Source organism: Erigeron canadensis, chromosome 6 (assembly GCF_010389155.1).
Source record: "Erigeron canadensis isolate Cc75 chromosome 6, C_canadensis_v1, whole genome shotgun sequence".
NCBI lineage: Eukaryota > Viridiplantae > Streptophyta > Magnoliopsida > Asterales > Asteraceae > Erigeron > Erigeron canadensis.
The window spans coordinates 30,098,169-30,111,717 of NC_057766.1; the positions used below are offsets into that span (position 1 = coordinate 30,098,169).

Consider the following 13,549-nt stretch of genomic DNA (forward strand, 5'->3'; position numbering starts at 1 on the left):
GGCCAAACTTCCAACCAAGACTTTAATACGGACATCTCATTCTTAAGCGTCTTTCTCATATGAACCCCCGAAAAGTAGTTTAGAAATTAAATACTGTAGGTCTGTAGGGTATGTGCATTTTTCAGTTATGAATATCATTTTTCTTTATTATATTACGCTTCACAACTATAGTTTCATTTGAACCCACAGATTAAAGAAGTATGATTATGAGAGACATAGTCTAGTTAAAGGGTGTTAGACTGTTAGATCATATATCCCCTCTTGTCATGAGCATCATAATTCTTTCCAAAACAACCAGAAAATTTAATTGGTAGCTTTTAATCATACTATAAATAATTAATTTACTTGTTTTTTTTCGAACGACAAAATAAATAGTTTCACTTGTGAAATAATAAAACCTTACAAGTGAATATATATTCCATTCCACTTTCACCAAATGGTTACATCAAAATTACATGTTCGGTCGCACTCATTATATATTCCGGTCTTCTAAATTCTTTCATTAGCTCGATCACGTAATCATACGTACAATATAAGATCTTTGAGATAACACTTGATTGGCTACAAATTTGTTGCATTAACTATCACGTATCTCTCCAATTTATATGATCAATTAATCCACGTAGAATAAACTATAAACTATATTTGTATATGCAGGCTGCCTTCTATATATAGCTTGCTTTTTAAACGCTTATATATGACAGGAATTATATATTATATATACAAAGCAAAATGCTAAAATGACAAAGTACATACAGGGCCGGCTTAACCTTTTTGATGGCCTCAAGCATAATCAATTTTGAAGGGCTTTTTTTTTTTATAAGTCTCTAATACACCCAAAACCAAATTTGAGTAGCAAACTTGGTTTCAATATGATTTGGTGATCCGTTTTGGTTCTAGTTATTTGTTTCAACTCTTTAATATATGCAAGTTACCATCAAACCGGATTACCTTACTTTTTGATTTCTTGAGAAGCTTACAAACAAGAGTACGATGGCTAATAATACTGATAGAGTGTCTTTACTAATATTCAAAGCAATTATGAGCCCAAAACTATTGTATTATATAGCCTAAAGGTTGAATATTTTGGAGGCCCTTCACAATTGGAGGCCTTAGGCCACTACCTAGTCCACTAGTATTATGGAGCCGGCTTTAAGTACATACAAACAAATATTTACTAATTAAGTTGTCATGTGAGATGGACCAATTAACTTACAATCTTTTATATAAAAGAGTTTTGTTAAACTGAAGAACTGTTGTTAAGTTGAATTAAATAGTTGTGTATTTACCATAAAATTCAAAAAGTAAGTTTTAATATGGAAAATACAACTTTTTAAACTTGTTAATTGTAGCTATTTAACATTTTCACATACAAAATTATGAGTACTTTTGGGATTTTTTTTTTTAATATATAATTCTGACAATATAACTGCCTAAATATGTGGTACAAGATGCAAACTGTGAATCTTATTGAATCTTCGTTAATGCATCTAAAATCTAGTGATCAATCATTTGGTCAAATGTCTTGGTCTGTTTTTTTATTGGATTCTAGTGAAATTGTCATTGAATTACTATATATGACAGTAGTCTTTTTGCATTTTGGGGTCACTATGTTTGTATGGTGAACATAACCCGTTGGTATGCATTGTTTATTTAGCTTAAATTTGTTTATTAGTTTCAAATAAATGTATAATGAAGTTGGTTTTTGTTTCAGTGCTGGTGTGAGTTTTGTTCCTTCCATTGTTAATGTTTTAAGTTGCTCCTGTATATATAACTATGTTGGCTTTGCCTGTGCTTGTCTTATAAAATGTCTTATAACAGAAGCGTGTTTTCCTTGTAGCTGTAGACATGGGGAAACTATGGGTGAGTTTTAAGTTTCATGTTCATGTATATGGCTTTCATATCTAATTGCAAGTGACGAATCAACAGGATTGCAAAAGGGAAATTATTTGGTTAAGAACCTTTTCAGTTATTTAGTAAGGGCAAATAAGGAATTTGTTAATGTTAATTTGGTTATAATTCATTTTATAAGAGTTAGAATCTAGATTAGATTTAGGTATATATGAAATTATAATTTTTAGTTGGGTAGATATGTAATTAAGGTGATAATTTGGGGTATATATGAAATTCAGCTTTTATTTTATAAGAGTTTGAGCATAGATGTTAGAATTTAGATTATATTTAGATATATATGAAATTATAATTTTTAGTTAGCTAAATATGTAATTAAGATGCTAATTTGGGGTATATATGAAATTTAGCCTAAATTATTTTAAACAACTATATGGTAATTTTTCACTATAAATACAAAGATACGTAAAACAAAACAAGTAGTCATAAGTCATAACAATTATATGTGTATTGTGGGGATACATGCTAGTTTATATAAATATAAACCTCCATAAAGCATATTGTCTTTTTATTTTTGGAAATTAAACACTTTTTTTAATATTTTCATAATACCTCTAAGCATATTTTTTCTTTATAAAATATGCATATTTAAACATAAAACTCTTATATACCCTTCTTTCCTCCATTCATAACACACTTCATCGACCTTCTATCACTCTCCGTCGTTGCCCTCCTTCTCTAACGCCGATCTCCACCACCGCCCTTTATCTCCATCGTCGCCGCAACACAAGGACACTCTGCTAGTATATATGATGTAAAAAAAAGTTCCTTAATTCTTACCAATAATGTAAAAAACTATATGCAAGCCGTGGACGCTTGCTACCCACAATTCCCACCAAACTTGATTTTTGATCTAGGGCCACTCTTTACTAAACATTGTACGTACACCCTTCCAATTTCATTTATTTATTTTTGCGGCCCACAATGTGTCATCTCTACTGAGTATTTTTCAGCCTTTTGGTTTAGTGAAAAATGTATTAACAGTCTACTATCTCTATACAGTATGTAATAATTAATGATTATAATGTTTTTGATTATGCTTCTGGGAAGTGATTTCTACAAGGTTTCTGAATTACATTTAAACGTTTTTCAGAAGCTTTTATTTGTATTGACCGACATCAAGATAATAGTAATGTTGTTGTTGGAACAATATGCTTTTAATGTGTATTGTAGAAAAAATATCTCATTTGAAATAGGCTTTTGTAGCTCTTTAGCGTGGACCCCAGTTAAGAGAACGTATGTTAGACCTCCCGCTGTCGAACGACGATATGAAGTTTCAGCGAAATTCATCTTTCAATAAAAAAAAAATAATAATCTTGCGATGTTTGTTAATTCCGGGACATCTATAAATTTATAAACTATAATCATATGTATCATTTTTAGTATAAAATATATCCAGTCCAATTTTTTTGTGTCACGATCGGACCAGGTCCCACCCATTTACCTTTTATTTACATCCGGGCCTTCCTGATAAAATATATTGTATACTTCATCACATTTGGCATTAGGTGCGCCACTGAACACAAATAACAAAAATTAGATTACATATTACCCGCTGCTATAGGAAACTGTTACTAATTGTAACTAGATAAGATCTGATCAACAAAAGAAAAAAAATCATCATAATAAACAAAAAAAAACTGATCAAATATAGCATATATTACTGTCTAATTATACAAAAAAGGAAACCAAGATGTCGACACTCGACAGTAGTATTCATGCTTGCGCATATACACTCACAAAATGCTTTCGCATTTATTGAAACGAAAAAACTATACACTTATATTTATGAATTCGGAAATACTAAATACAGCCTTAAGGGCTGTATTTAACGTGCATAAAAAAACTTGTATCTTCCATATTAAAAGTCCGCCCCATTATTTTTATGGTAAATATCCAAACAATTTATGCAACTTAAACACGGCCTTAAAGGCTGTATTAACAAACCCCTTATGAATAAATTAACAAAGCTTTATGCAAGTAATTATAAAGATGCACATACCCTGCATCTCACTAACATTATACATCTAATTAATATATGTAGGGATGTCTTTCGTACAAAGTTTTTTGTTTTCTTTTTTATAACAATGTTTTTCCACAACTATATCTATAGTAATAAAATGAAAGGAAGTATGCCATAATTTAGTCCATTTAGTCCATAAAAAGGTAAAAAAAAACTAAATATTTTTTTAGTCTACGCATAACACCCTTCACTATAGCATGTTATTTATTTACACTCATTTTTTTTTAATACTTTTTAAAAATGTTTAAAAAATTGTTAATTTGTTCACTCTTATAAATATGTGAAAAGAACGTAACTCACATTTAATTAAAAGTATGATTAAAGTTAAAAAATCAAAATCTTTTCACAATTATATACGTGTAAACAAAAAGTTCACATTTTCAAGTGTGTAAAAATATATAATTGTTTGTACTTAAAAGTGTGCAAGTAATTTGTGACACTAAATTCTCTCACACAAGAGGAAGTGCGAGAAATTTGAGTGTAAATTAGCTATCACACTTTTAAGTGTGAACATTTTGTTTATACATTTATACTTATGAAAAAAGTATGTTTTTTTTTCCACTTCTAAGTGTGATTTTTTTTTCTATACAATTTTAAATATGAACAAATTAACATACTTTTTCACACTTTTTAGAAATGCGAAGAAAAAAATAAATGTGAGTAATTAACATTTTTATTGCAGTGCTTTAATATTTCAATTAGTTACACATCTATATGGATGCCCGTGGTGTGGGGCCGTGGGGGGCGAAGGTGTAGTGGTGGATATGACTGATAGTGCTGGCCGACGAATAAGATTTAATTGATGTAAATGTAATTGACGTAAAAGAAGTAGTGTAATAATTTTAAGAGTTAAATGGTGCATTGTGTAAATTAATTTATTAAAAGTACTATAAGTGTAGGGTTAATTACTTAATTATAAAAAGAAATGGCTTTTGAAAAGAGGGATGTATTTGATATTTTCATTCGTTGTTCTAAAATGGAGAGGGGAAAATGCTTTAATATGGGATACATTCGGAAGGTGACAATAGCTAAAGCGGTGTAGTGGCGTCAGTGATTGTTGGTGATGGCGGAGACTATTGGTGGTGGTGATAGTATCGAGTGGTGTAAGTAATTGATATGAAGATAATAGTAATGATATCAAAGAAGATAAGGTATCCGATCCATGGAAATCGTGGTGTAAATTAAATTCATTAAAGGTAAATTAGTAATATCTCATATCTTATATTTTTTCTATTTTTTAAACATGGGAGTTAGAAATTTTTCTATTAAGTACGTAGATTATAGATAAGATGATTTAGTCTCATATGAGAATATACTTATATAAATACGATGAGAGATGCTCTATATAACAAAACAAAACTATCATCTTTTCCTAATTAGTTATACTATCACATTCCCTATATTACACCTACTTGATAGGTTCTAAATCTTAGATTACTTACCATAATCATATGGTACATACAAACCAACTCAAAATTAAACAGCTCTCGTAACAATTAATACCCAATTAACCCGATCGACCTTCAACTAATATAAATTGTACCAGTTTAAATGTTTATTATTACTTTTGAATTTTTTCGTTATAATTTTGACTTTAGGTATATAATCTGCTAATGTTACATATATAATACTTATAATGGAAAAATATATCAATGAAATTATAACTAAATTCAACACATTCGTCGAGTAATTAATATGTAATTTAAATAAAATTATTTAAGATGAAAATTTGAAGAAAAAAAAATTTAAATCAAAATTGAACGTTTTTATTGAGACGAGCAAACGTACATATATTATATGTCAACTTCATGATCGATCGGCCGCGCGGCCGGCACTAAAAACATTATATATCGGTATGTATGTGTTATGTGAAGTTAGTTAGTTAGTCTAGCTAGGCACTTACGTAATGTCAATAAATACATACATGAAGCAAGCTGGCGTACGTGGCATATATTAGCATCGCAAAACAGACCGGTCACGAAACACATAATTCGTAGCAAGCATATTAGCTAATAACCGTACCTACCAACTTTTTCCCATCTATATATATTCAACACTCAAACACTTCTTGTAATCACCATCACTACTTGTGTACTTACAATCAAACTTATATAGCTAGCTTGATATTAACTAATTAAGATATATCACCGCCCAGCTATATACCAATAATAATGGCTTCGTCTATCGACATAGCGGCTATTAGAGAAGCCCAGCGGGCACAAGGCCCAGCTACCATTCTCGCGATTGGCACGGCAACCCCCTCTAATTGTGTCTATCAAGCTGATTATCCTGATTACTATTTTCGCATCACTAAAAGCGAACACATGGTTGATCTCAAAGAGAAATTCAAGCGCATGTGTACGTATTTCTTGCTATATACATACATATACATTTTTATCTATGTTTTCACATTAATTTTGGCATATAAGTATTATGTTTCGTCACAAAAGATATTGGGTTTGAAATCTTTATTGGTAAATGGTTGGAAGCAATAACATTAATAAATGAAAGATGTTCACTATATATGGTTAAAATGTTGAGATTTAATCTCATAATTAATTTAATAGGGACTTACTAACTATTTTAAGTATTAATAATATATCATATGCATGAAATGTATATGCGCAGGCGACAAATCCATGATAAGAAAGCGATACATGCACCTCACTGAAGAGTATCTAAAAGAGAATCCCAGCCTTTGCGAGTACATGGCTCCGTCACTCGACGCACGTCAAGACGTGGTGGTCGTGGAAGTCCCGAAGCTCGGTAAAGAAGCCGCAACCAAAGCAATCAAAGAATGGGGCCAACCCAAATCCAAAATCACCCATCTCATTTTTTGCACTACATCCGGTGTCGACATGCCCGGTGCCGATTACCAGCTCACCAAGCTTCTCGGCCTTCGCCCGTCTGTTAAACGTTTCATGATGTACCAACAAGGTTGTTTTGCTGGGGGTACGGTTCTTCGTCTTGCCAAAGACCTCGCGGAGAACAACAAGGGGGCTCGTGTTCTTGTTGTTTGCTCTGAGATCACTGCTGTCACGTTTCGTGGTCCTAATGATACTCATCTTGACTCACTTGTGGGTCAAGCTTTGTTTGGAGACGGGGCCGCTGCAGTCATTGTGGGTTCTGACCCTGACTTGACGACTGAGCGGCCCTTGTTTGAGATGATCTCTGCAGCTCAAACAATTTTGCCTGATTCCGAGGGGGCTATTGATGGACATTTGAGGGAAGTTGGGCTTACATTTCATCTTCTTAAAGATGTACCCGGGTTGATCTCAAAGAATATTGAGAAGGCGCTAACACAAGCCTTTTCTCCATTAGGTATATATAATTATATATTCTCTTTTAACAAGCAGTATTAAATATACCCTTAAGGTATATTCCTTTTGTAAAAAAAAAAAAAACGTAGAATAATCCGATCCATACAAATTCGATTGTTACTAAATCTTAGTAAGAGTTTTTCAAAAACAAAAACAATTAAAATACATGTATTTTGTATCTTTTAGTGACACTTTTTTCATTTTAAAAAGTGGTAAAAGGAGATAAAATAATAAGAGTATACTTTTTGCCTTATTAATGGCAAACAGAACACTATTGGTACAATAGCAAAGTCGTTAAACTTAACTTTATTATTATAAATCTACATTTTTATTACTTTGAAAAGCACTTCCATTAATTTTCTTGTCGACCAGGTCAACCATTTCAAGAATATATAGTTCACTGCAGTAATAATCAAGTTTTACTATGATAATTTAACCAATCTCTCTAAATGATTTAAGGTATAAGTGACTGGAACTCGCTGTTTTGGATCGCGCATCCTGGAGGTCCAGCGATATTGGACCAGGTGGAGCTCAAGCTCGGTCTCAAGGAAGAGAAAATGAGAGCCACCCGACACGTGCTTAGTGAGTATGGGAACATGTCTAGTGCTTGTGTGTTGTTCATCATTGATGAGATGAGAAAGAAGTCGGCCGAGGATGGTGCTGCGACCACCGGTGAAGGGTTAGACTGGGGTGTTCTCTTTGGGTTCGGTCCCGGTTTAACCGTGGAGACAGTGGTTCTTCATAGCCTCCCAACCACAACAGCCATTGCCACCTAACTAAAATATCACGGGATGTGTACTATTTATGAAGTGACTTGATCAATTATCACCTAGCTACTATGGTTGTTATTGGTTAAATAAATGTACTTTTAGCTTATTTTTTCTCTCTCTCTCTCTATATTTTTAATTTTTAATTTTTAATATTGTATGATATATGTTTATTAGCGTGTGTGGGTTATATGGAACATTCAATATACTCTGTTGCAAGTTTAATTGTTTAATAATCTTAGTGAATCGTAGAGTTGTTTCAATTCCTTTTGAATTATATATTCGTTTTAGAGAAGATATATAAACAAGTAGTAAAAAGAATATTCACTCGCTCCATGTATGGAATCATATAAAAAACATTGACTTCTAGCTAGCTAGCCCAACGGAATGAGGTAGGTATATATAGTGAGGTTGAGGATTTATAAGTCAATTATTATATGTTACAATTAAACGTACGTAGACTTTTATGCTCTCGACATTATTAATTAGACACACTAATAATAGATCGAAACTTTCAATTCACATATTTTTACTGACATATACTTATAAACGTGTTTTACACATTTAATAAATGTGTAAACGTACATCTAGCTAGCTAGCTAGTCATATACTAACATTTTTAGTGTATATCGTTATATCAAAAGATACTAATAACTTTTTGAATCGACGCTTGATTCTACAAACATGTCACATATGTCATATGGAATTGCTAACACCTACCAAACAAACCGTCTTAACATTATATCATGGACTATTCCATTGTTAATGATTCTAGAGTTATTACAAGAAAGTAAGTTCGTGTTTTTCTAACAAGAAAATTTTCTGCACATATGCATTATATTACATACAATACTAGAACATTTGAATAACAATAGTTTATTGAGTATTATGCCTTGTCGTATTATACACTTTCATTTTCTAATTATATACAAATAATGCAACTATCATATGATTGGACCACAAACCGAATAAATACAATGAGTCACGGAAGCACCTTTTTCATAAATTAAATGTCTCTAATTTGATAATGGTAGAGGTGAATTAGACAAGTGGATATTTTAGCACACTTGTTACCTTCTACTAATTCAAATGCATCATCTTAAGGGCTAAAAGCTGCCCCAAACTCAAGAATATAAATTTTTATGAAATATTTAATTACGCCAGTAACAATGGTTATCATCCATGTAATCGTTGCATGTGTTTCAAACAGCGTGCCTAGACTATAGTACGTGTGAGACTCATGGCGGTTTTCGTAAATTGTGACTCAAGACGTCAATTCAAATCTTTTTTTCCTCTCATGTAGTCAACTAACTACTAGTCATGTTTTAAGTTGAGGGTGTTGATAGAGATAAATGATAAAGCCTCAACTAGTGATGAATCGATCATGTATTGAGAGTGTTGTATACATGTATAGAATTAACGGTTCAAAAGTTGTTACAGGAGATTTCCAGATATGATGCTGCCAAAAAATAAAAAAAGACGTATTAATTATCTGGTAGGTCAAGTAGCTTAATAATTTTCTTCTATTCATGTAATTGTAGCTTTTTTCTTGGGTGATATTTTTTTCTCTTTAAAAGAATAATAATTGTAAAGTATTTCAATAGGTTTCTCTACTTTGACTTGAGTTTTTTCAAACATTTTACAGTTTTAATGGTTAAAGCCTCGAGTAAAATCTAAATGGGTTGTACTTTTCGTACCTTGACCTTCTAGCATCCTGCTAATCGGCTTTTAATATTAGTAACTAGGAAATTTCCGTCCCGCATTGAAACAATTGTGTTATTTAGTGTACCTGCATTGAATTAACAAACATTCTGTCATGGATAGGTTTGTTTAAAAATTTATCATATCAGATACGGTGTATATATTTATTTAAGGTCAATACCATAATAGTTTTCGTTTACGTGTTACGTGTTTGAAAACGATACATGCCATGCACCTGACAGAAGAATATCTAAAGGAGAACCTCAAACTTTGCGAGTACATGGCTCCATCACTCGACGCCCGTCAAGAGGTTGTGGTCATGGAAGTCCCCAAGCTCATTTTTTGTACTACAACGGGGTCGACATGTCTGGTGCTGATTTCCAGCTAACCAAGCTTCTTAGCTTGCCCCTGCCTGTGAAACAATTCATGATGTATCAACAAGGGTGTCATGCTGGAGGTACAGTTCTTCGTCTTGCCGAAGACCTTGCGGAAAACAACAAAGGTGCTCGTGTTCTTGTTGTTTGCACTAAGATAACTGCTATGACATTTCATGGACCTAATGATAGTCGTCTTGACTTACTTCTGGGTCAACCTTTGTTTGGGGATGGGGCCGCTGCAGTCATTGTGGGTTCTGACCCTGATTTGACGATTGAGCGACCCTTGTTTGAGATGATCTCTGCAGCTCAAACTACTTTGCTTGATTTCGAGGGAGTTATTGATGGACACTTGATAGAAGTCGGGGTTACATTTCATCTTCTTAACGAGGTCCCTGCTTTGATCTCAAAGAATATAGAGACGACACTTGTACAAGCTGCTAGGGCTGTAAACGGTTCGGTTTGGTTCGGTTAGCTAGAAATTTCAAACCATTTTTCGGGTTTCGGTTCGGTTAGTTAGTTAGAAATTTCAAATTGTTAATTTCAAACCATTTTTCGAGTTTCGGTTCGGTTAGTTATTTATGAAATGCAAGTTTATATTGAAGAGTATATGAGTTACTACTTAAAATGTTTTATATATGATATTACCAATATTTTTGATAAATATTTTAAACAAAGTTAACAACTTTTTATTAACAAGAGTATATATATATATAAAACAAATTTACTTAAAATATACAAAACTAATCATAGATTGTGAAAGAAACTTCATAAAATTGTTAACATTTTATGTAATAAATACAAAAAATTAGTTAAATAAATATGTAAAAGATGTATTCATGTAATATATGTGTTAATATATATATATATATATATATATATATATATATATATATATATATTACCTATTAAAAATTATAGCCCCCGTTGAAAGTAACAGAGGGAAAAAAAAAGTCTATTATGCCCTCAACGTAACAAACATCCCATCTCATATGATGATTTCGTCAAAATTAATACACGTCCCAAATTAGTGCACATAGTCAAACTATTAATTAATAAATAATTAGTATTCCCCTTATGGTAAGTATTTAGTTTTGTTATATGACATCAATTACATAATTTCAAAAATTCAAAACTCCTATCAAACATGAAATAAACTACCGAATACATTAAGTTTTACTATCATCCATAGTTAAGGTAACTATTGATTCATAGTTATCAATAGATAATTAATTGTGATTTTCAACGCTTTTCGAAAATCCCATCATCACTATATAAACACTCAGTTCATTCAACACTTTTCGTTCAACAACTTATAAACCTTTTGATTTCTATCATCATACTTTCATAATACCTATTTTATCAAACACCCCTTTCGATCTTCACATTGTACGTATCCTCAAATGGCAAAAACCGTTCCAACTACCGATGTTATCTCATAGTCGTTTCGTTTCGACTAACTAATGTGAAATTTATTGCATCTACGTTATCCATTGTATGTTATTCTTTAATTGATTGTCCACGCTTATTTTTGTTTGTTAATCATGACATAACTCGACTTTACCATGCATGGTATCCCGCCGCAACGCGCGGGTATCATGCTAGTGGTTATATATAGACATATATCAAAATTCGGTCCAGTTTGATTAACCGCGGGTAATAAATATTGAAAACCGTAACCGAACCGTTACACATCGGTTTTTTTATTTTCGGTTTTTCCCGATTTCATTCGGATCACGAGATTCGGACCAGTTTTTTGATTTTCCGGTTCATTTCTTACACCCCTAGTACAAGCCTTTTCTCCATTAATTAGGTATTGAAATTTGAAAATCCCACATCCATGCACTATAATTTTCTTTAGAAAAACTACGTCATTTAGCCTTTCGCAGCGACGAAGTTAACTTGGGGGCAGTTGCCCCCACACCCTATTTTGATTTAACGTAACTTTTCTATTTTTAAAAATATATTTGGAATTTTATCCATAAAAAAAGAGATAAAAAGATAGATATATTGAATATATACAAAACATAAGACTAACATTATTGATAATGTATGTATCTTCTTATTATTGTTGTCGTTTTTGTTGCATTTTATTACTTTTAATTTCATGTACTTCAATTCTTAATTCCATTATTTTACTTGTACAACGATAATCATTTCAAATATAATCACGTACTGTAATAAGTTTTACTAGTATGATTTTAGGTATAACTGATTGGAACTCGATCTTTTGGATCGTGCATCCAGGAAGTCCATCGATACTGGACCAGATAGAGCTCAAGCTTGGACTCACAAAAGAGAAAATTAGAGCCACACGACATGTGCTCGGTGAGTATGGGAACATGGGCAGTCCTTGTGTGCATGGGCGGTACCACATGGGGGGCAAAGGGGGCAATTGCTCCCTTCAAAATTTAGATTTTGTCATGTATTTTCAAATTTTTCATCGATTTTAAAAAATTTCTTATAGGTTTTTAACATTTTGACTTATTTTATATTTATATTTCACGGATTTTTTAATTTTGCCCCCTCTGAGATTTTTTTCTGGTACCGCCTCTGCTTGTGTGTTGTTCGTCCTTGATGAGATGCGGAAGAAGTCAGCCAAAGATGGAGCTACGACCACCGGTGATGGGTTAAGCTGGGGTGTTCTCTTTGGGTTCGGTCCAGGTTTGACAATAGAGACAGTAGTGGTTCTTCGTGGCCTCCCAACCAATAAGGAGATTGCCATCGTCACAGGATAACTAGTGTTTAAGGAAGTGTGACTCAAATATCACGTATTACGTTTATTTGTTTATATTATTAGCTCGTGTGGATTTTTTCTTATTAGATATGATGTGCTCTGAACATATGAAATAGCATATAATCAATGTAATTTGTTGTAAGTTTGTTTAATAAATCATAAAACTTTGTGGTCATTGCATCAAAATGAAATATATTATATTAAATTTTAACTAATAATGACAAATCATTTGGAAATGTGCTAGCTAGAGTACTAATCCAAATTCTAGAAATACAATGAAAAACTCATACTAAAATTATATTGGTGCGCCTTGGATGGACATGGGCTTCAACGAGATCGAGTATTTTTTTGATACATATAACTACTGAGGTCTTACCCATGGGCTTCAACGGATGTTCAGTACGTGACTTTTATGGGCTCTTTTAAAGAAAATTGGTGCACCTTGATGGACATGAGCTTCAATTGGACTGATAATTATCTCAGGTTAAAGATGTGTATGGTTTGGTCGAAACCAATTAAATCAGTTAAATCAAACTTTTTTACTGAATATCGTTATTAAAAGATACTGTTCAATTGGACTGATAATTATCTCAGGTTAAAGATGTGCACCTTGATGGACATATAACTTCTCAAATTGACGCTTGATTCTACAATCATGTCACATATGTAGTACGGAATTGCTAACACCTACCAAAACTAATTAACCATCTTACCAT

At 32.4% G+C, this 13,549-nt stretch overlaps 1 protein-coding gene and 1 pseudogene across 1 annotated transcript; both read left to right on the plus strand.

The window, feature by feature from the left end:
- Positions 1–5,997: 5,997 nt before the first annotated feature.
- Positions 5,998–8,130, plus strand: LOC122602780 (chalcone synthase). The gene is made up of 3 exons (XM_043775377.1): positions 5,998–6,292; positions 6,563–7,255; positions 7,714–8,130. Exons 1-3 carry the CDS (start codon positions 6,106–6,108, stop codon positions 8,028–8,030), a joined length of 1,197 nt encoding a protein of 398 aa, XP_043631312.1. The 5' UTR covers positions 5,998–6,105; the 3' UTR covers positions 8,031–8,130.
- A 1,857-nt stretch (positions 8,131–9,987) lies between these two features.
- LOC122603569 lies at positions 9,988–12,895 on the plus strand (annotated as a pseudogene).
- The last annotated feature ends 654 nt before the right edge of the window (positions 12,896–13,549 follow it).

What these genes read in the sequence shown, in the direction of transcription:
- LOC122602780 (XM_043775377.1), top strand. Translation starts at nt 6,106, where the DNA reads ATGGCTTCGTCTATCGACATAGCGGCTATTAGAGAAGCCCAGCGGGCA. An exon ending in AGAGAAATTCAAGCGCATGT is followed by an intron (nt 6,293 to 6,562) that starts GTACGTATTTCT and finishes GTATATGCGCAG; the next exon opens with GCGACAAATCCATGATAAGA. An exon ending in ACAAGCCTTTTCTCCATTAG is followed by an intron (nt 7,256 to 7,713) that starts GTATATATAATT and finishes AAATGATTTAAG; the next exon opens with GTATAAGTGACTGGAACTCG.